This window comes from Chanos chanos, chromosome 1, assembly GCF_902362185.1.
Source record: "Chanos chanos chromosome 1, fChaCha1.1, whole genome shotgun sequence".
Taxonomy (NCBI): Eukaryota; Metazoa; Chordata; class Actinopteri; order Gonorynchiformes; family Chanidae; genus Chanos; species Chanos chanos.
Window position 1 is genome coordinate 36,848,882 of NC_044495.1, and position 23,329 is coordinate 36,872,210.

At 43.2% G+C, this 23,329-nt stretch overlaps 1 protein-coding gene across 3 annotated transcripts in view; it reads right to left on the bottom strand.

The window, feature by feature from the left end:
- Window positions 1–919: 919 nt before the first annotated feature.
- Window positions 920–23,329, bottom strand: part of ndrg4 (NDRG family member 4) — a 22,683-nt gene continuing 273 nt past the window's right edge. Inside the window, exons 2-16 of one of the 3 annotated variants that reach the window (XM_030767888.1) lie at window positions 17,395–17,485; window positions 14,984–15,022; window positions 10,109–10,214; window positions 6,720–6,840; window positions 6,385–6,447; window positions 6,226–6,286; window positions 5,981–6,067; window positions 5,584–5,640; window positions 5,247–5,350; window positions 4,997–5,053; window positions 4,838–4,889; window positions 3,537–3,584; window positions 3,104–3,139; window positions 2,836–2,887; window positions 920–1,074 (exon numbers count right to left, since the gene is read on the bottom strand). In XM_030767888.1, the coding sequence (XP_030623748.1) occupies window positions 920–1,074; window positions 2,836–2,887; window positions 3,104–3,139; window positions 3,537–3,584; window positions 4,838–4,889; window positions 4,997–5,053; window positions 5,247–5,350; window positions 5,584–5,640; window positions 5,981–6,067; window positions 6,226–6,286; window positions 6,385–6,447; window positions 6,720–6,840; window positions 10,109–10,214; window positions 14,984–15,022; window positions 17,395–17,485 (1,129 nt within the window). Of the gene's footprint in view, window positions 1,075–2,395; window positions 2,435–2,835; window positions 2,888–3,103; window positions 3,140–3,536; window positions 3,585–4,837; window positions 4,890–4,996; window positions 5,054–5,246; window positions 5,351–5,583; window positions 5,641–5,980; window positions 6,068–6,225; window positions 6,287–6,384; window positions 6,448–6,719; window positions 6,841–10,108; window positions 10,215–12,387; window positions 12,409–14,983; window positions 15,023–17,394; window positions 17,486–23,329 lie in introns of those variants that run through there. The other 2 variants (XM_030767895.1, XM_030767903.1) reach the window with 2 other exon arrangements.

Genomic DNA, 23,329 nt, shown 5'->3' on the forward strand with positions numbered 1-23,329 from the left:
ATATGTGTTTGCTCTTTGGTGGGGCAGGAGACTGTATGTTTGACGATGGGAAATGGATTCAAATGGTATGGTAGTGAAACATGAACCATTCTGCTGGTCATTTTTTTTTAGATTGTCCAGTGCTGTTTTACATCACTGCCAATGTTTCGTTTCAAATGCAGACATTGTGGAATATCCTTGAGAGATGAGTGGCTGTCTGCTGCTGCGACCCTGTGTTCAACGTCTACAACAGGCTGAAATTTTCCATTTGTTCCAATTCTTCCAAACTTTTCCTTTCCTTACACCGGAGAGGGAGAGTGCTTAAACACTACTACAAAATGTCCCTCTAGCAGCTTCATGGTTTTTTGTCATTCAAGGGATCTCCCCTCTCTCTAAGAACCTATTGATTTACCTATTACCTCCAACCACCCATCATCCTGCCAGTCATTTCACAAAGACTGTCATGGGACAGGAGTGATTGAGGGGCAGGGGCTGATGGGAAACGTAGTCTGAGGAAGGGGGCAAAGGCAGCAGGCCAGGGGGTGAAGGGAGACACTGTCACGAATACAGACACTCTGATCAAAAGGAACAATGTGGTTACTGTGTGGAACAAACAAATCAAAGAAACAGCTTACTATGATTCAGAAGGGAGAGGTTACAGTTAAAGTTTAAGTTTTACAGTTAAGTAGAGGAGAGGGGCAGGAAGTTAACAAGGGCAAGAAGAAACAAGAGAGAAAAAAAAACAGGCTGAGAGAAACGTAGAGCTCCAATCACCACACAACAGCATCTTCTCCTCCTGCCTCATCACAATCATCATCATCATCATCATCATCATCATCATCATCATCATCATCATCATCATTATCATCCTTCTCTCAGTCCCTCCTTCTCTCTCATGCTCCTCCATGAGTGTATAGGGAGAGCTGGACGGAGGAGTAGCTCAGCAGGAAACCTCCATAGTGTGGCTGACCTGGCCCACGCCCTCACTGCTGTCAGAGTGTGTGCAGGCCCGGTTACGGGACCCGTCCATAGAGCTGGCGCTGGTCAGAGACGCTGTCCTGGAGCGCGCCAGACGGGTCATGCTGGCAGAGGGCACTGGAGAAAGAGAAGGAGAGAGAGAGAGAGAGAGAGAGAGAGGGTGAGTGGGTGGCGGGGGGTATAATATTCATAGGACATTCACAGAGATTTTTAAGCGTTACAGAAAGTGTGGCCAAGGAGCAGAGGTCACATGCTGTGTTCTCAATACAGCGGGTCTTTCCTTCACCTGCTCATGCTGCAGTTCAAACCAGTGGGAGCACTTTGTTTTTTTTAAATACTGTTTTCTGTTTGTTTGTGTGTTTAACAAATGGCTCAAGTGTTTTTAATGATGAGCCACGTGGCTACTAAACTGCTGCTAAAAACAGCATATCTGAGAGCAGGCATTCAGGTGTCTTGCTACAGGGCCTCATGTAAGGCAAACCAATTTTGCTGCCATAGTTCAGCGTGTAACAGGCATGTTCCCGGCTTCATTGCTAACTGAGCTTCATCGCTGTCCTATTTTGAAAGTAGTCTGGAGGTGGGTTGGCCTTTTAAAAGTCCTCCTTCGGCCTGTCTTACCTAGCCTCTGTTGACGCCAGTCGTGTCTGTTGTGAAACTGTTATCTGTGCACTTGTCAAAGAGCCACTTAAAATCCTCAGTTCTCCATAACTTTATGGCTTTGGATCATGAAACCCACAGACATTAAGAGTAACATCAAATGACATGCACAGTTCAAGTTCATTAGGTCCATTTATGACCTTTAGTTGTAAAGGGAAGAAAGAAGATTATGCCACCCAGTTCTTGAGTAACTCTAACACAGTGACTTACACTGTTCAAAATCATCAGATCAACGTACACCCATTGTTAAGGGGGAAAAAAAAGCTTGAGTAACTCTAATTCAGCAGAAAAACACAAGATGCATATCATTGTTATCAGCTAAAAAGCCTGAAATTATATGGAAGTGCTGAACTTTCACCCTGGTTCTTTCACAATGCTCTCTGATCATGATGAAGAAAACTGATCAAGACTGGTTAAGAGTCACAGACAAAAGGACAAAAAAGAGCTTTTTTGTGTGTGTGTGTGTGTGTGTGTGTGTGTGTGTGTAGGATTGCAAAACCCACTCAAGAGCTGCCTCTCTGACCTAGATGCCATGCAAGGAGCATGAAAAGCAATCCAATGGCTTTCAGAGCGTGGGAGAAACGATAGCAGCATTTTTCCTCTGAAGGAAAAACCATAGATTGCGATATGAATTTAAAAAAGAAGAAGAAAATAATCTACAAGTTAGAGAGAGACATAAAAGTGAAAGAAAAATGTAATGAAAAAAAAAACACTATAGTTTAAAATGATTGGTTAAACGTGAGGCGAAGGAGGACAGAGGCAAACAGGAAGTTGGAAGTACCTGGCCCTCCACTCAACCTCCGATCCTTTATATATGCAACTGAGAGAAGGGCAGGAAAAACACACAGTGCAGGATTAAAACAACGACATCACAAAACACACACGCGCGCGCGCACGCGCACGCACGCACACACACACGCGCGCGCAAACAATCACAGGCACGCACACCATTAAGATGACAACAACTACACTGAACAGTCTCACAGAGCAACAACACATACACACACACATACACACAGACACACACACACATACACACACACACACACACACACACACACACTGGGGAGGAGGAGGCCCTAAGAATATTTCAGTAAATTAACAGTGAGTGACCACTGAGAATTGAACTAATTAATAAAATGATTGTGGATCAAAATTCATATCTAACTATGCAATGTTTTATGTACCACTACTCAGTCAGCAAGCTGATTTGACACTTACTGTATCCCATGCCCTGCAAGAAGTACTTGAAAGCCTCTGTCAGTTTCCCAGGCTGGAAAACAAGAGAGAGAAAATCTTACTTTAGACACATACTGGCTACAGCATCACCATGTGATATATGTGAATTGGTGCAATAAGACGTGCACATGCACATTTATGTGGCTTGGAATAATAACAGTAATCAACAAGATTGATGTTCATGAGTGTGTGTGTCTTTCTGTGTGTGTGTGCGTGCACGTGTGTGTGTGTATGTGTGTGACAGTCCTACCTGGGTGAGCTGAGGCAGTCCACCTGAGTCTGCCATCTACGAGGAAGAGAGAGAGGGAGAGAAAGAGAGAGTGAGAGAGAGAGATAGAGAGAGTGAGAGGGAGAGATAGAGAGAGAGAGAAACAGAGAGAGATAGAGTGTGAGAGAGAGAGATAGAGAGAGATAGAGTGAGAGTGAGAGATAGAGAGAGATAGTGAGAGAGAGAGATAGAGAGAATGAGAGAGAGAGATAGAGAAAGAATAATTACCATACAAAAAGAGCTCATTACTCAGTTCAGCATCACTTCCTCAATAATACATCCGTAACAGCCCCGAATATCAATATCAGTTATAGCCTCACTGATCAATCAGTTTGAAATGGAATTGCATTTGTAGGTAATTGAACATAGAACAGTAGATTGGAAGACTAATTGTGGTTGACAGTATGACTAATACCTTTAGGAAAGTGGTGTTAGTCGGGTCCAGTTTGGAGTTGCACTCAACCTGTACAAAGAAGAGCACATCACATGATCACGGTAAACATCGGATGAAAATGATCTCTTCATCATGACAGAGAGGACAGGCTGAAAGAGAACAGCAGAGGACAAGGACAGCAGGATGAGACTGAATGGGAACAGAGAGAAAAAAAAAAAGACAATGTGATGGAGTGAAGGAGATGGAGATGGAGATGGAGATGGAGATGGAGATGGGGCAGGGTGGGGTGGGTGGGGGGGGGGGGGGGGGTAGGGGCGGTGTGGATGAGAGGAGAAACAGAGAACTGACCCAGAAACTGCAGTACTGCAGCGATGAGTCACCATCGCGCTCAGCTGCGACAGAGCTGCGCGGTTGCGTTTAGGCTGCAGACGCCCTAGACTGCGCTGAGATTGCACTCATTCAGAATTTAGCAGCACAGAGAAACACGGCAAATGAAACACCGGTTTGCCCAGTCGGTACGTCATGTTTTATGGGTCAGGATCAGAAATTTGCATATATCAGATATTCAGACTGACTTCTGTCTGCGACTCCTCTCAGCTTCTCGCTTCTCACTGTCAGCTTCAATCAGGTCCATTTTTATTCTGTATACATATGATTATTTGTAAATCTCGCTCTCTGTCTTTTTCTCTGTCTTACTCTCTCACAGTTACTCACTCTCTCTCTCTCCCTCTCCCTGTTTATCTCTGTCTCACTGTCTCTCTCTCTCTCTCTCTACCTCCACAGCACATAGTGCAACATAGTGCTCTCTCATCTTTTCTCCCTCCCTCCTGTGTTGGGGGCAGCTCACTCTGCTGCTCTGATAGGATGGGATGAGTCACTGACCCGGCACTCGTGTGGCAGATTAAGAGCCCAGACACAGATAAAAATATCTGGCACACACAAGGCCCGAGGAGACTCCAGAGCCTGACCCGGGTCCATCTGGACCTCAGAGAGGGCACAGAACCAGCCCTGGGCAGCCCAGTCATCTCATAGCCCTGGGAGGAAGGGACATGCCTGCCCTGTCTGCCTCTCACAATGAAGGCCAAAGCATTCACACCTCCAGACTTCCTGCCTGCCAACACTACTACACACATATCACACAGCAGGAGAGAGAGAGAGAGAGGGAGAGAGAGGGAGGGCGAGAGAGAGAGAAAGAGAAAGAGAGAGTGAAGGACGAAAAAGGGTGCTTTCAAGATGGAGTGAGAATGAGGGAAAGAATTAAAAGCAGCAGTATAAGCAATAGAGTGTGCAAAAATGATAGAGGGATGTGCAGAAGGACTGACCACGCCCTCTTCTGCTGGGGCGTTGTCTCCGACCACCAGCATGACAGGGCACCTGTGGAACACAAGGGGAGGAAATCAGTGTCTCTGACTGGATTGAAATATGTTAGGGCACATAAAGCCACAGGAAAGAGCAGTCACATGTGTAAAAATGTCACCCACCTCAGGGTCTTAGCATTGAGTGCAGTCCCACTGCGATTCATCTCCAGATCCCTACGACTGAGAGAGAGAGAGTGCGAGAGAGAGAGAGAGAGAGAGAGCGTGCGAGAGAGAGAGACAGAGAAAATTGAATGCAAGACCGTACACACACACACACGCACGCACACACACGTACTCACACACAGACAGAAGCGGACACTCTATTAGTAATTTGGGAGCTTGTTGTGCAGTGAAGGACTGGCTGGTAAGTTACCTGTTGTACATGTTCCAGAAGAGCTGCAGATTATGCTGGTTAATGGTGTTGTTGATTTGCTGGCGGTAACTCTGAACCAGCTCAGTGTTGTTCATGAGCTCTTCCTATGAGTAAAACCAGGAGGTAAAGTTAAATTAGTCTTAATTAATGAATTTAGTTAAATGCTTTTGGTTCACGGAAAAAATGAATGTGAGCTGAGAGTATAAACACTATGTGTGTGTGTCTGTGTGTCTGTGTGTGTGTGTGTGTGTGTGTGTGTGTGTGTGTGTGTGTGTGTGTGTGTGTGTGTGTGTGTTTGGGGTTGGGGTTGGGGGGTGTTGAAATGGTTTTTCCTGACCTGGCTGAAGAGGTGGGGAAGGACAGTATCAGGAAGAGCGCTGGTTAGCCCAGAAAGCTGATGGGGAAAAAAGAAGGCATACAGTGTCTTTATTCTCACAACAAAGAGATAAATAAATAAAACAAAAGCTGACATTGATCATTATGTTTGGAGTGTGCAACCAAAGTTTGGGCCATCATTCTGATGGCTGAGAGGATATATCTATCTGTCAGCTGCGAGACTAAGGTGATTTAAAGGTGAAATAAAGAGAGCAAAAGATATAATTATTTATTTGACACTCTTTGTGTGTACCCTGTTTGTAGCCCTGATCACATATATGTGTATATACCGATAGATCAGTTGGTCGCCCTGATCAGATATATGTATATATACCGAAAGATCAGTCTGTAATACTGACCTTGGAGGCAGCCCAGTCAATCCAACCTTTCCCATTAGGGTCAATGTTGAGCAGAACCAGTCCCTCCACCAGGTCTGGGAAAATCAGCTGAACAGAGAGAGAGCGAGAGAGAGAGAGAGAGAGAGAGAGAGAGAGAGAGAGAGAGAGAGAGAGAGAAAGAGAAGGAGAGAGGGGTTCTAATTCAACTGCTTCAAGTGTGTCACAAAGAAAGAAAAACAGAAACTATGGAAATAAAGACGACTTACAGCAAATTTAGCCAGGATATAAGCTCCAGCTCCAACTCCAATTCCCACAATGCTCTTGAATCTGGAAATAAAGAAGCACAGGCATCAATTGATAAATCCGTTTGTATAATGTAGCAATGTTATATGGTCTCCCTGGTACCCAAGATAAATCAGACTTACCCAAAATGCTGTACCACACTGGGCAGCATGCCAGCCAGCTGGTCCATGGTTGGATACTGATAGCTTAACAACAAAAGGCACACAATATTCATAACACAGAGAAAATACACAGGGGAAATAGACAACAGTTCTGAAGCATCATTTAATCTGTTCCACTTCTATGTGCATATTTTTTTCTTGAAAAGTGAAAGAAGGGAAAGGAAAGAGTGTGAGTGTTTTTTTTGGATTTTGTGTGTGTGTGTGTGTGTGTGTGTGTGTTTAACGAAGAGAGAAAGCATAAGGAATAGAGAGAGGGGAGAGAGAGAGAGAGAGAAAGAGAGAAAATGAAGACGTACCCCTGTGGGAGCTGGGCCGCACCAATCTGCTGGCCAGGGGCGTCCACATGGCACACGACAAAATGTTTAGTGATCTCCTGCATGTCCTCATTGTGGAAGAAGGTGTTGAAGCACAGCTTGTCTGCGCACACACACACACACATGCACACGCACACACACACACACACACATGCATACGCACACACACACGCACACGCATACGCACAGGCACACACACACACACACACACACACAAAGAGAGAGAGAGAGAGAGAGAGAGAGAGAGAGAGAGAGAGAATCAATGCCAATCAAGACATACTTAAAGAACTTAGAGATAAACTATCTGTTTGTCTCCCTCCTATTCCATTTAAGCAAACAGAGTGGTCGAGATAGGACCATAAACACTACGTATTCATTTGAAACACTCAGTTTCTGCATATTTCCAATGGACTGATCTACACAGAGGCAATTTCACTTTACTGAACCTGTCAGCAACAGCCACATAATCTGTAATTCATTAAAAAAAAAAAGACACTCAGTGATTGTTTCAGCACTGCTTCATTTTTAGGCGACAGTAATGTGTGATACAAAACCAAATGTCTTTGCATCCGCAAGCACTGCAAAAAGGGAAAGTTAAGCTGGAGACTGTGGGGTTGATGGATTGCACCTTTGTGAATTTTTCACAAGCTTTGGCTCCACTCTCCCTCACGTATCAACACCTCCATAAATAGCTGCAGATAAGACACAGAGTATAAGTTGAAACAGCTGACATCACCTCACTGGAGCTGCTGCCCTACTTTCAGCTCTCAGAAAAATAAATAAATAACTAGATAAATAACTAACTAACTAACTAAATAAATAAAATAACATAATGTACATCATGCCGCTCTGTCTAACTTTCCAGGCAGAACTAACAAATTGCTCGTCTCAGCGTCTGTCTCTGTAGCCTTGTTCACCTGGTTAAAAAGCAGTCGGGCAACAGACAAAAGAGTCTCAAAGTTCTACCAACAACCATCACGATTCATGCGTGGGTGGGAACTGCACTTCTGATTGGGCGAACCAGACCAACTTTGATGACTGGGAGTTCGAAGGTGACCCCTCCATGGTTGGAAGCGCAGTCGCTCCGTGCCGTGCCTGACTCATCCTGTGTCTTTTTTTTCCCCTCCAGCTACGATGACCCATTTCCCCATGCCCCACCCCCCACTCCTCATCACACACTACTGCGCTTAGATATAGGCCAGTGTCTTTGTTATTTTCCTCCAGCGTTTTTATACCTCTCCTCTCCTCTCCTCTCTTTTTCTCTCTCTCTCTCTCTCGCTCTCTCTCTCTCTCTGCAGTCTGGCTGGTCTCCCTGAGTCAGACTATGCATTTTATATAGGTCAATGTTTCCTCCAGTCTCTCTCTCTCTCTCTCTCCTCCACCCATCCCTACCATTATTCTTTCTCTCTCTCTCACTGCCTGAGGTGCATTCACTGACTCAGGCAGTGGGTTTGCAGTGGAGAGACAGAGAGAGAGAGAGAGAGAGAGAGCTGGCCGCGCATACTAATGCCCACATCTGCTGCAGGAGGAAGAGCTTAGAGCAACTTATCCGCTGTGCCGCAGTGATGACCCCCCCACCCCCACCCCCACCCCCCTCACCCGCTACTTCTTCTCTCCACCGCTGCATGAGAGGGATGTTTTTCTGACCTACATTTCTCTCTGTCTGTCCCCTCCTCTCTTTAACACTCTCTCAGGACAGTCTCATTTAGAATAGGGCAACATTAAGGAGCTAAGCTCTGGAGTATTGAGTTGAGGAAATGGATGGACGGAAGGACAGACGGAGGGACAGATGGATGGATGGATGGATGGATGGATGGATGGATGGATGGAATGATGGATGAGTGGAATGATGGATGATGGAGGCTGACTTTTGAACGAGCAAAACAGCAAAACAGAGAGGAGAGGAGAGGAGAGGAGAGGAAGGTCAACAAGGTAAACAAAAAGAAGCTGATGGAGAAGACAGAGGAGGGGGGAAATGAAAGATGAGTGACACACCCTTGGTGAAGGTGAAGAGTAAATGCATTGTAGATGAGATTAGGGAACACTATCTAAGGTCAACGGTATGTTCATTGCCTGCTCCCCTCCCCCTCTAAGGATAGTGCTGTGGCTAATTTAGAACTGGAGGTGGGGAGAATGAAAATGATGTTAGTAAAAAAAAAAGAACTAAGTGAAAAGTGGACTTTGTCAACAAGCATGCAGGGCAAAGTGAGATTACATTATGCTAGACAACAAGTGAGATTATCTCAGCTTCAGCTCAAAATCCATTTAGAACTCATGAAACAAAAGTCCATTACAACAGCAAAAATATTACAAACATGTCTCTAATCCTTAGCCCTTGCAGGTCAGCCCCTCCTCCACCCACCCAAAAAACAAACAAGCAAACAAACAAAACAGAATCTAATTTCTGCACTTGTCAGTCTGTCGTTGAGGTGTACTGCTGTGTTCACAGCACAGTGCAGAGACAAACTTAACAATGCAGTCAGATGATTGGCAGTCGAGGAATGCTTGACTGTGATAGACAAGAATACCATTCAATTAGCACCTCTGACAAGCAGAGTCAACACCTCTCACTAGCAATGATTCAGCCTCGGTGTCAAATTCCACACACGCATTTAACACCGAGAAAACATTTTGTACACCGAGAGAGCAAAGAACAAGTGTCTTATGCAACAATTCAAACCCAGGAACATTACTCAGATCTTCATACGCAACTGGTGTGGTCTTCCATACATATCTCCTGTCTCAACCGATTTTGATCAGATTGATAATCATATATACAGCCACGAAAAAAACAACTGGTTATCTGATCTCAGCACCTTTGATTTTTAATTTTCATTAATGACACCAGTCAGTGGCTCCAGTGGCTCCACATTGCATGTGATTATGACAGATGCAGCCTATGTAATTTAATTTAATTTAATTTAATATAATTCAATTCCATTATTTTCTGTTATCTATTATATTCTGTTGTTGTGTTTTGATTTGTGCTGGATGGTGTTGTTGTGGCACTCAAATTTCCCTCGGGATTAATAAAGTATTTCATATTCATGTTCGTAAATCAGGTACAGTTAAATTTAATGTTGGGTCACAGGCATGTTAATAACTACACTCCTCTCTTAATACGTTTAGTTTTACCAAATGGGTTGACTGGGTTTATGATAAATAGTACCGTCAGATCAGAAGTTTTCTTCAGTTTTCCTTGTCCAAACAGGAACCAAAGTCTTCTATGGTACCAATGACATCACTGTCTGCTAGTAGAGGCTCATGACATGTCTGAATATTTTAGAGTTTGTTGTGTACATATAGTAAGTATTTATGCAATGTAAGTTGTGTGTAAGAAATCACACACACACACACACACACACACTTACGGTTGAGTCCCACGTCATGGTAAGTGAGGATAGCTGGCTTGTTTCCTTTGGGCGCCCCACGGATCACCACATGCAGCATCCCATAGGGGGTCTCAATGTCATGCTCCTGAAACACAACACGATTGGCTCAGTAACCTTCAGTTAACCTTCAGTCAGTCAAGTTCCGCCCTCTACTGGCAGTTATCTGATCAGTTAAATTTGGATTAAACCTGCAAATGAATTGTGGCCATTTCAGGATAGGAAGATGATAGTGCAAGGCATTTAATTTCCTTTCTTTTCTTTTCTTTTCTTTTCTTTTCTTTTCTTTTCTTTTCTTTTCTTTTCTTTTTAGGTTGAAATAAGGCCATTTCATGACATAGAAATGATGCTGTAAAGTTGTGCAAAGCATCTGCTTTTTTGTTTGTTTGTTATGGTTTTTTTCATAAGATATAGGGGATAACTGTGTGTAAACTAACACAAGATAAAATCTTCAGGTCAGTCATTTTTATAAATGCCCTTCTTTCTAATTAGTGTTAACAAATTGGACAGTTGTCCAATTAACCTACATTAGTTATATTTTGGGCAGTTGCACACAGACACACTCACTCACACACACAGACCTTCTCAGAAATGTTGGCTGAATGCAGCAGAATTCTAATGCTGACCCACATTCGTCAGATACATTCAAAATGGAGACGTGGTGTGCACGCTCACACACACACGTACACACGCGCACACACACACACACACACACACACACACACAATCTATCCTCATGTGAAAAGTGGAGAGCAAGCACAACTCCAAATAGTATCTGCAATGTTTTGAGATAACACTGAGCAACCAACACACATGCCCACTCACATACACATGAATACACACAGACACACAGACACACGCACACGCACACACACACACACACACACACACACACACACACACACACCTAATTTTTGTTGAGTGAATATTGTAGTGCACAGCTGCCGTACACATCCTCCCACCCCTGTGCAGAATGTGATTGGTTTATAAGCCTAATGGAGTCTGGCAGACATGGACAAAACTCCCTGGGGATTTTGACATGCCATTTGCAAATATTTTTTTTAGATTGTTGGTTGACAGAGATTATGAAATTTAAGAGTGTTATTCCATTTTTTTTTCTGTTTGAATGTTCCTAGCGATGATTTTGTGGAGGGGAAAAAAACCCCTGCAAGGTTAATAATCTTCAACAATATACAGTATAACTGAGCATGCTCAGAAAAGCATTACTGTAGTTGAGGACAGATTGTAAATAACAGTTAAGTTCAGGGCAGGACTGAAGGTGAAAATACAGATGCATGTGTCTCACTGTCAAGGACACTAGACTGCAATTCCAATTCAGCTCAGAAAGATAAACATCTCTCTCTCCCTCTCTCTCTCTCTCTCTCTCTCTCATATTTTCTTTTCAAGATCTCTATTCTGATGTACACACACACACGTCTATCTTTTCATTTTGTCCTCCCCAAGGTCAAGGGCATGTGCCTCAGATATAAGATTTCTTAAAAACACACACACACACACACACACACACACACACACACACACACACACACACACACACACACGTCCATGCTCTGTGCTATTTACGACTGAGTGGCATATATGTGAGCGTATGGTACTGCATGCCAATGACTCTGCAGCACTGTATAGTGTGTCAGTGTGCCACTGTGTTTGTGTGTCAGATAGCCAACTCACACATGGCTGACCTTCTCATACACTACAGGATGAACATCAATTCCTATTCTATTAAAATTCACTGGATGTAGGACAGAAGTAACATCAGTTAAAGAAAAAGGATAGTGAACATGATCCCATTAAGCATGATTCTCAGTTAAACACAATTCTTAACTGCAATTTAAATAAGGCTCTGTTCTTAAGCAAGATTAATTAGATGTGTAATTTTATGTTCTGAAGATTTCATTTAAATATTATTTTGATGAATTATGAGCATGTGGGTCGTAAAAATCCCAGCGTTTACATCAAAGGAGTGAAATGAATCAGGTCACTGGTTTCATCCCAATAATCTGTATGACAGATGGGCAAAAACATCACATGTGTTAACACAATGTACGCACGCACACGCACACATGCACACGCATACACACACACACACACGCATACACACACACATACAGACACACACACATACACACACAAAGCAACACCCTTACTCATTCTCTTTCTCTCTCTTTCTATTCCCTTCTCGCGCAAACGTAAACAACCAGTGACTGCATTCCCACACACTGAGAGCAAGAGTCACTTACCCCATCCCAACACTCAGGCATGGCTGCTCAGTGTATGCGACTAGAGGATGAAGAAGAAAAAGGAGGAGGAGGAGGAAGAGCAGGCGGCAGAGAGACGAGTTAGACAGGGCCGATCCTCTCCGTGTTGCGGAATAGGACTCAGGCGTTGGATGGAGAGACGCTGGGGTTGTCTACAGCAGTGTGTCTTTGTCTGTCTCTCTCTCTCTCTGCCTTGTCTACTCCACTGCTCTGTGTCTGAGCACTGCAATGCTGTTGCTCTTACTGCCCCCCCTCCCATACAACCACGCCTTATAAATGCTGCCACGGTGATGGGGGTCTGCTGTCTCCCATTGGTCGGTGGCAGTGGTTGGCTTTGTCTGATTGGCTGACACTTGTTTCAGCTAGAGCATCCTCTCTGTTGTGTCTGTCCTCTCTCTCTCTCTCTCTCTCTGTCTGTCCTCAGCACCATTTCTAGGGCAAATTTATGTTGGTTGTGTGTTTTGATTTGCTTTATGTATTCTCTTCTTTTGCTAAAATCTGTCTCCTTCTCTCTATCTCTCTCTCCCCCCTGCACACACACACACACAGGCACACATTCACACACTCACATACACACGTACACGCACACACACATACACACACACACAAACAACACTGTCCAATCAATTCATGCACACAAATCATCAGTGAATGAGACAAGATGAGAGACAAAAAAAAAAAAGAGCTTTCTTTTCTCGATTTGTCTCATTCTTAATAGACAAAAATCAGGCTCAATGTGAACAGAGCAGATTGCAGAAATCTGAAAGGAAAAAAAAACCCCACTGTGACAGCCATAGCTCTGTCTCGTCTTTATCTAAGTTTACTGTGCGGTATTTAGGATCCCTGATGAAGTTTGGGATTGCATTTCTCTTTGGTCCTCATATTTAAATTGCCTGCACTGAAGACAGTGCCCGCAGAGCTTACGTGCGTTTGGACATGAACGCGCTGAATGGACAGCACGCTGCTGACCTCTGTGTTGATGACAAAGGGAAGGGGAAGAGAGAGGCCCCCATATCCTGCATTCATTTTTATGGAACACTCAATCCCTCCCTCCATCTTTTCTCACACTCTCTCTTTTCTTTCTCTCTATCCCCTCCTTTTTTTTCTGCCTAAAAAGATTTTGTCCTCGCTGACTTAATTGCATTCATGCTCTCTCACTCTCTCTTTTCTATGTGAGTTTTTCAATGCGGAAGAGAGAGATTAACCCACTCCATGCTGACTCAACGTTTGCTGTCTCGACTAAACACACAAACTCCATCTCTCTCACTCGTTGTCTCTCTCTCTCTCTCTCTCTCTCTCTCTCTCTCTCTCTTTCCTTATTTCTCCTTTCTTCACTCCACAAATATGTCTCCTGCCGTACCTTTATAACTAATGTACTCACTGACATTTTTTGAAAAGAGTACCACGACAAGCTGTCATACACACTCACACTAACACACTCACACTCAAGGGTCCACAGCACACAAAAACAAATACCATAACATCTGTTTGGGGCATACAGATTAAATCAGTGTAACACTGCAGCTTTAACCGATTTACGTAACAGCCAGAATGGACGGGTCTTTTTTTTTTTTTCTTTTAAAACTTTGACCAGTTGTTTTAATGACCTCTGCCTAATCACATTAGTTAGTTTTTACAAACTTGAGCTTTTTTTTTTTATGACCGTGCTGATGCAGATCCATTGCCTCATCTTCTCTCTGTATTAATTAAACACTCTCTCGTCAGACACAGTCACAGAGGGTGAGAGAAATGAGAGAGGTGGGGCGAGAGAAAGGCGTGAGACAGCCTTATAACACAAACGTCATCATTTGAAATATACCCCCCCCCCCCACTCACACACACACACTCACACACACAAAAGAGCGAAAAAAAGTTAACATTTGATCTTCTGCTCGTGCTAGTTTTACGAATGTTATAATGAGACTTTTTCATATAATGTTACTCTAGCTTGTTAGATAGATGCAAAATATGTACCTCCTCTGAGGTGCTCGGCGGCTGGAATAACAATGCATTTTTGTATTTCATGTGGCAATCATAACACATCCGATTAATCCTCGCCCAGTGGACAATTGTTTAATATGCGATACGAACGCTTACAGGATATGGTAAATTTGATTAAAACAGATCTGTGCTAACAGGCTACATATAGCCACTCTTACACCTTTCACATTGTATATAATGTTACAGTGAAGTGCAGATGGATACTTGTTATTCATATTCAGTGGCAGTTCTGGCTTGTATGGCGCCCTGGGCGAACCCTCCTCCCTTTTTTTTGTGCCAAGATGCCGCCCTTGGCAGCTGCCCGTGTCGCCCATGCCTAAATCCACCCCTGTTCCTATTGATGATATTCGTAGTTATTAGATTAGGGAAATAACTATGAATCAAGTTCCTTTTAATTCCTTTTAGTTCCTTCTTAATTCCTTTTATTTCCCATTCATTTTTGGGGAAGTGTTGCATAACCTGAATGTATTTCTGTGATATTTATTGAGCTACATCGTTTCATAGTTTCAAAAATATGAAAGTAATCCTAGCAGACATCACCAAAGCACAGAAGCAGAACAGAAACTAAACTTAGTACCTTCCAGTCTCCTTCAGTCACAAAGGTTTCACAGTTCTCCTGCAGATGAAAAGAGAGAGAGAAAAAGACACAGACAGTTAGTTGGACTCTAAATGTGAATATGAGCACAGTTCTGAGTGGATCACCGAAGAAACCGTTAGAGAGCATCCAAAGAGAGAGAGAGAGAGAGGGAGAGAGAGAGGGAGAGAGAGAGAGAGAGAGAGAGAGAGAGAGAGAGAGAGGGAGAAGCATGGTGTGTGTCACAGTGAGAAACCAACCAAAGAAGAAAGGAGAAACTCTCTGAGGAAGAGGAGGAGACGTTTAATGGCAGTGGTATCACCCAGCTTTCCACTCCAGGCCAAGTCAACATCACACCCAAAGAAAGCTTGACAACCTTCTATTATTCTAGAGTGTTTAAGGTTAAAGTTGAAAGGTGGGCGTCAGCAAAACATTTGGTGAGAACATTCTCGGTTTTATGAGGTGAGCACAACGTCACAACTATAACCCCAACATTCACCAAACCCCAACATGCACAGATGAATTTGAAATCTCCTCCAGTTTGGAATCTTCATATGGATTTTCAGAGCAGGTGAAGGACAGAAATGTAGTTATGTTCATAGGTTGCGAAGGTGATTGACAGTCAGGCTTGGCGAATAGTCTTGCATTTTTGTTAGAGTGTAGTGACAGTTCATTGTAGCAGGTTGACAGGAATAACAAATTCTGGTTAGGCAGAACAACAGTGTCTGTGATTCTGAACCGGAGTGCAGGGACACACCTAGAGAAAAAGGTTGGTTCATGCAGAGACCCAGATGGTTGGGGTTGGGGGTGGAGGGTGGGGAGGGGCAACGTTAGGGAGAGCCAGCTGCTGTCGGACCAGCAGGTGTCACTCTTTTCCCTGGGACTCAAAATCCTTGTGCAGTACCATTGAGCAAAGGCAGAGGGCACTGTGAAGCTGAGTTGGCATTGTGCAGTATGCGCTAGAAGAAGATAAACTTCCTCGATGAAACCCCATTCTGTTCAGTGTCAGTAATTTATTTATTTTGGCCCTTTTATTGGTGTCTCTCTTCTATGCAATGCAATATTAAAATGGTCAAGCAGGCACAGAGCCACATTTGCTTTACCTGTAATTAGGCACAAAAGTGTGTAGCTTGCAGAAGACCAGAGACATAACCACTTGTTTATCTGGTGTTTGTATTGTACCACCTTATGGCCAATTTATTCATTTTACTTGAGCTAAAAACATGGTTTTTAATAAATCTAGCACTTTGTGTGCTACTGATAGCAAATTTCTTTAAAATTTCTTTACCAATAGCATCTTTCTTTAAAAGACACTAGTTCAAATGTACACTGAAATGTTCTGCTTTAGATGTGTATTAGGGCAAGAGGGGCACTCAGTTTAATGTGAGATGTCATCCTATGGCATGAAGCAGTGGGCGTGGTCTGTGCTGTAATTACCGGGATGTACCCACTGGTCCTACGGCGAGTCATACCCAGCCAACGGCGTGCAAACACACGCCACCCATGGGGGCGGGCCGAGGGGTGAGGAGGATCCTTCACACTACACTGTGTGACATCTGCCTTCTCCTGCTGTGTCACAAACACAAACACAGGTTACAGCAAACTGCTACAGCACCCCCTTGGGGCACGGAGGACCAGAACGGCTCTAGAACAAATTTAAATTGAAGGGAGATTATGTCTGTGGGCTTGGGAGATTTGTTGGTTGGCCGCAAGCCATCTGGATCTACTGCTGTCATCAGTCGCAAGTCTGAAAAAGTTGATTACAACAAAAACTTGTTGCGTTATCTCTCCCCATCTCTGCAGGCCTCCATTTCAAGCCAGACAGTGAAGACAGTGAATTAATTAGAGTGATAATCCACTGTGCTGCGTAATGATTGTCACCAGTCTTTTAAGTATCTCAACCACTGTAATTAGTATTAGTGTGTGTGTCAGTCAACTTAATTAGTATCGACATGAATCAGTCACTGTCCAGTTTACTGTAATTATTCCACATTTTATTTATTTATTTATTTTTAACTTTGTCCAGAGTATTTTCCCAATCAAAATGAAGCTTCGTAAGAACCCTTCTAGGATAAAAGAGTAAAAATATGTTGCTGAATCCCTTGTCAAGACCAGCTTTTTTTTTAAAGCACTGTATTAAACTGCATTCCTTTCACTGTTCTTTTATGCTTGTCATTTCACATTAGCGCTTTACACATCAAGTGGCTGGGATGAGTCAAAGAGCTTGGTTAGCAGCAGATAAATTCCTCTACTGTGTGCAAACATTTTCATTCCCCTTAAAACCAGGACACAAGTACACACACACACACACACACACACACACACACTGATATTTAGCCCACTCACATCTACACTTGCACATCACAATTACGCAAGCACAAGTGCACACACACACACACACACTAGAAGCTCACCATCTCTGAGTCCTGTCCTCTTTGTTCAGGCAGTAGTGGTTTCTCCTCTGTAAACTGCTGCTCTTTCATGCCGGCCATCCTGGAGAGCAACCTACAATTGCCATGACAACACACACACCTGAGATCTTTGAGGCTGATTTACATTTGCCTGTAAAAAAAAACCTAAACAAAGAAAAAACCTCAGTCCTCCACTCCTTAAACACATGCATAAAACCGCAGCTGTGTATGATGTTTGAGAGAAACAACAAAGGCTAATATAAATAACACTGTAAGCACAGCCAGTATGCGGCCGGGTTAAACACTGAATCATGATGAAATGTGTCCTTTGTGTGCGGCCATGCAGGGTGAGTAAAGCTAGCCAGGCTTTATTACTTGATCCAATGGCATTGACTTTGAGGAAAACAAGTTATTCAGGGGAAATATGGAACATACCACAACCACTGGCAATGCTCGATGGATTTTGTGGATGTTCATAAATAAATCTGATTTTTTTTTTTCTTGTTAATCCATGTCAGGATGACACACTGCAATTTTCCATTAGGAGATAACAGATTAAGAGAACATAGACAGACGTAACTCGGGGAGTTTGCTGGATCGAACTGATCTTTTCAGTTGGACCAGTGTTAAGCTGACTGAGAGCAAAGCTAGCTTTACACCGCACCGCTAATACGTTAGTTTACATGTAAGTATGTAACAATACGCCTAAACTGTAATTATACATTTACATAAAATTAGCTCTGCAGTTTGTCGCATGCCAGAGAATTAAAAAATAATGAGAATAATAAAAGTAATATGATGTACAAATTCCACATATGGTTTACATTGATAAATGGGCTTTAGAAACAAATATGAAGGTACAGCTGACAGGTGAACTGTTAATTTAACACAGCGTGGGCAAAGCAAAGCAAAACAGCTCTATGAAAGACATGGATGAGAATGAATGAACAGAAGCATTATAGTAAATTATCAAGCACTGATGTCAGAACCTGACCCACTGACAGACAGTGTTCTCTTTGACTGTGAGGGATTTTTGACCTATCACACTGCAACATAAAGGCAAAATATTTTTCCGTTGCTGTATAAAATTTGTGATAAACATTACTGTGTAAATATACAGTGAGGCTGTCTCTGATACAGTAGCTGGACTCAGTGAGATCATAGACAGGTCAGGCCAAAACATGTACAGCTGGGTATTTGTGTTGTGATTCAAAATCTCCAGAAAGGTGATGGTTTATTATGGTCTCGTGACAGCTGCAAAAGGCAGGCTCAGTTACAGTGTGACAGTACAGTTACATACACAAACAACCCTGTGTTTACACAAACATCTCTCTCTCTCTCCCTCTCCCTCTCCCTCTCTCTCTCTCTCTCTCCCTCTCCCTCTCACTCTCTCTCTCTCTCTCTGTCTCTCTCTCTCCCCCTCTCTCTTTCTCTCTCTCTCTCTCCCTCCCCCCCCCCTCTCTCTCTCTCTCTCTCTCCCCTTTCTCTTTCTCTCTCTCTCTTTCTCTCTCTCTCTCCCCTCTCTCTTTCTCTCTCTCTCTTCCTCTCTCTCTCTCTCTCTGTGATTTTCCAGATCCTTCCTTTCTCCCTTTATAGTTAACTTTGTAAATAGAGAATACCCAGAGGTCTATAAGCATGGTAAATATGAGCTTACTTTATCTTGCGTTTGTGCACAGTATAATAAAGAGTCATTTTCATCATGTGGATGCCTTTCAAAGTTGTTCTCTTTCACATTGACAAAGCAACTGCACTGATAAGCCAAGAAATCTGGCCAGAGTACAGCAATCCCTTTCATCCTCTCTATCCCTTTCAACAAGCCCTGGTAGTTTATGAAATATGCTTTTTGGTACAGAATGTATTTTGAATGCTTTTAAGACACATATTTAAAAAATGCAGTGAGGATATTACCAGATACAAAGCATGAAAAAAATGCAACCATTCCAATTGTTTATATATATATATAAAGCAGTTGAGACAAGCTGGGTGGGTATATTGAAATCATGTTTTCTTTGAATGTCAGTGGGCATACACTATTGTATTTCATTAAAAAAAAACCTGGTACCATACTGGTCTCTGAACTGCTGTGAATCATATGGAATGGGTGGTTAACATAGCAGAACCAAAGTTAGCCTAACTTCACTGAACATTCCAAACCACTCAAGCTCTCATCTGTTCAGCAGGGACTTACATAAGCCAGCCATGAAAATCAATTATCATCACAGTCTATATTTGTCACTCTGACATTCTGGAGACCTGCTGCTTCTCTGTCTGTGGTTAAAAAGGGGTCATTACTGTCTAGTGTCTCCCTCTCTCTCTCTGTCTCTCTATGCGTCAAATCTAGATAGCTTCGTGGACATTTCAACAACAAAAAAACCACAATCCTTCGTGAATCCCAATAGACTCTCAGCCGGCACGATGATCCAGAGGCTATTGTGGTTAGTTTATGAGCTTGTAACCCAACTTTCTCGTCTCTACCGTCGCTAAAACAGAGGCTTTACTGCACTCGGAGGAGGTCTATCCAAGATTCCTTTTCTTTTTAGAGTGATCTATTTTTCATACTGGGCTCTGCACACAGACGTTGTTGCCATGACAACCCAGAGTAGCTCCTGGTGACCCTGCCTGGGATCCTTGTGGGGCTTCGCCTCACCTTTTCTTTTCCTTAACATCTGTCTTTTCTTCCATTCAGAGTCTGACCTGCCGCAATTACCCAGTGACACCACTACAAAACAGCCCAAAACCCCTCTTTTGAACACTGAAGCTTAGGTCACATCAGTGGATTCTCCGTTATCTTTATTCTTCTTCAACTCGGCTTTGTGTGGCCATGGGTTTTCTGAGGGGGGTTAAAGTGGAACTTCACAAATGAATTGAGCAGAAACAGTGGATCAGAGTAGGGCAGACTCATCAGTGAGATGAGTTCTCAGTAAATAAGGTTTACACAATATCTTTTCTAAAAGTTGTGTGGACTCAGGGATTTGTAGTATGGTATGAGTTCATATCTAAAACAAACAAAAAAAAGCACTGTTACAGAAAATGTCACTTTGGAGCACTTTAACAGGTGGTTTGAAAGGTTACTGGTAAGGTGTGCAGCAGTAGCAGGTACGAATATATTAGCATGGAGAACAGAGGTTTAATGTCAGTGTTGTGTTCTTCTAATACTGACAAGACGTGCAGGGTGTGTTCAGTACTTAAGGGCTCTTATAGTAGATTTGAAATTGTATTTTTTACATGGCCTTCGGTCTGGTTTTAATTTAGCTGTTGGGTGAATAAGACCTGGAGGGCTAAGAAGAGATGACATTGGGTTAAAATGTAGAGTGTTTACAGCTCACTAGGTGCGGTTGTACAGTAGGTCGTCCAGGTCACCGTGGTGCTGAAAAGGGTGTGTGAAGGTGACGGTGTGTGAGGGTGACAGAGTGAGAGAGGTTAAATGGAGGCATTGGAGCTAAAGCTGGAGGAGAGGTATTCTGTGAGACAGAAAATCAATGGCTCTGAACACTGGAGGGGAGAAAGTGTCTGACCTGGTGCACAAACTACGCAATACACAATATGTTTTACGCAATACCTCTAAACTGGTCTAGAGCTGTGCGTGTGTGTGTGTGTGTGTAAAGCGGTTGTTGTGGTTGTGGTTGCAGATGTTCAGAGGCACTTAACATCAGAAACCCCACTGTTAAATAACATAACAGTCATTTAACAACAGTCAAAACCCAGCACAGCAAACCCAGAAAACACTCAGCAATCACTTTCTTTGTCACACTATCATGATTTTAAGGACCAGCTCCCAGTCTGTATTGTATGTAAAACTTTGAACATTAATGTGTTTTGATGACATCAAAGAGGATTACAGAAGAAAAAAAAGCCTCTTCTACACAGAATGCTGGACCCAACTTCACGCTGGCAAAGTCCAAAATGTGCCAAGAAAAAAGATACTGAATTATTTAAACCTTAGCTGGCAGTGACAAATGGTATGCCGATGAAGAGCCTGAGGAAATTCAGGACAGCATTTTTCACAGATGCTGCTACTTGTTCCTGTGTCTGTCTCCCTTCAAAACCACCCAAGTATCTGAATGAATGTGTTCTCCTGCCCTGTAGTTTAAATGTCCAATAAACCTGACCGCCCTTTGTTTTAACTACTACATTCTATCGGGAGGCTGTCGGTGGTCGTGTAAATAATTTCTGACTTTCCTCTGTTTGAGTTTTTTGTCCATTAGAAACTTTATTCTGAGTGATGGTCACTTCACATGTTGATGTGTTTTCTTTTTAGGACCGCACCTTGCTCTAATCTGGACAATGATGATAAGCAGATGAGACAGGACACAGAAAACAGACTCCCTCCGGGGCAAGATGCACACGTCAAAAAAAACTCACACACAGCTTGCATGCACTACATTCACACTCGTTCTCCAAGGGAAAAGCTCTGGAATATTTCCAGAGGCAAGACTGGCTCATTGATAAAGTGACATATGTCTTAATTAAGTGATGATACATGTTTGGAAGGGACAGAGATGAAAACATGAAACTGTTCTCTGTGGGAAGTGGGTGGAGGAAGGGAACAGTGGGTAGAGGTGTGCGGGCCAGTTTAGATAGCAGAAAGTACTTGACGCAAAACATCAACCGAGCAATGAATTCAGTCTCCCCCCCCCCGTCCCCCCGTCTCTCTCTCTCTCTCTCTCTCTCTCTCTCTCTCTCTCTCGTGATGAGGTCAGAGCTAACCCCGGCTGTCAGTGTGGTGTCAGAGCCCCTCTGATAGGACCCTGAGGTATCCACAGATTCTTCACCGCTTTGCCCAGCTTCCTGTCAGGAACTCCCTGGTGCCGTGGGATAGAGCCAGTCCACCAGAAGGCAAATCAGTATGGGGCGCTCAGTGAGACTCAAAGCCAACAGACAACAGGACCGAATTTAACTCCTTCTTAACCAAACGCGCTCACCTGAGCTTTGGAGCTCAACATCTATAAAAAACAAACAAACAAACAAAAAAAACAGCTCTCCTGCCCCTGTGATTCTGAGGGGGAGGGGCCAAGGAAAAGAACTCTCACGGCTTCGCCTTATACACGCTTACGTCAAACTGCCTTTGGCTGAAAGTCTTTTTTCCTGTTGGGGATTCTCAAATTGCATAATCAATGGGTGGATATGAGAGGAGGAAACAGTACTGTCCATGCCCTTTTAATCCTGCACCTCCGCTGGGTTCAGTCAGCACTGCAGGCTTCTCAGATCATTTTCATTAGTGGAACCAATGCTCCGGCCAGCCCTACTCTGGCTCAGTGCAGTCACACCTGACTATACTATGGCTTTTCCCTCTCATTAACAAGCTTGTCGAAGTGGTTATGAAGGTATTCCTGACAACAGGTCCTTTAGGAGTTTTCTCAGTAAATAAAGAACCATTGGAACCATTAGCTTCAGAATTCACAAACATTTATGCTTGTTTGTTGTGGGCAACACTAGATGATACTGTGATGGGGGGTGAAAAACAAACAAACAAATATTTGTCCATTTACCTTATGCGCCTGTGCTGAGGTCGAAACTTAGTCAGCTAATCAAGCAAAGATCTTAAATGCTTCAACCCCCTCAGTATACCATCCTAATGCATTATGACCATTAGCTACTGTTGGACAAGATCCTAAAATTTGAGCTATACTGGCAAGCAGTAAATACCGGACGTTGCAACTTTTATTGTAAAAGAGCAAGACACGATAACGGCTGCCATAAAAGTGTGCTTCATCCTCTCCCTTCTCTCTCTCCTCATCATCATTTGCCTGAAATGAATATGAAGGAGTAAAGATCAGATAAAAAAAAACCAAAAACTTTTCTGTGGCTTGAGCTCAGCTTGGACTGGCTCATAAATCTCTTGACAGCTATTGGTCAATGACATATGAGTGACGCTCCCTCAGACTGCAGTCATTGGCCAATGATTTATGAATTGGGATCCAATGCTGTGTAGTGATTG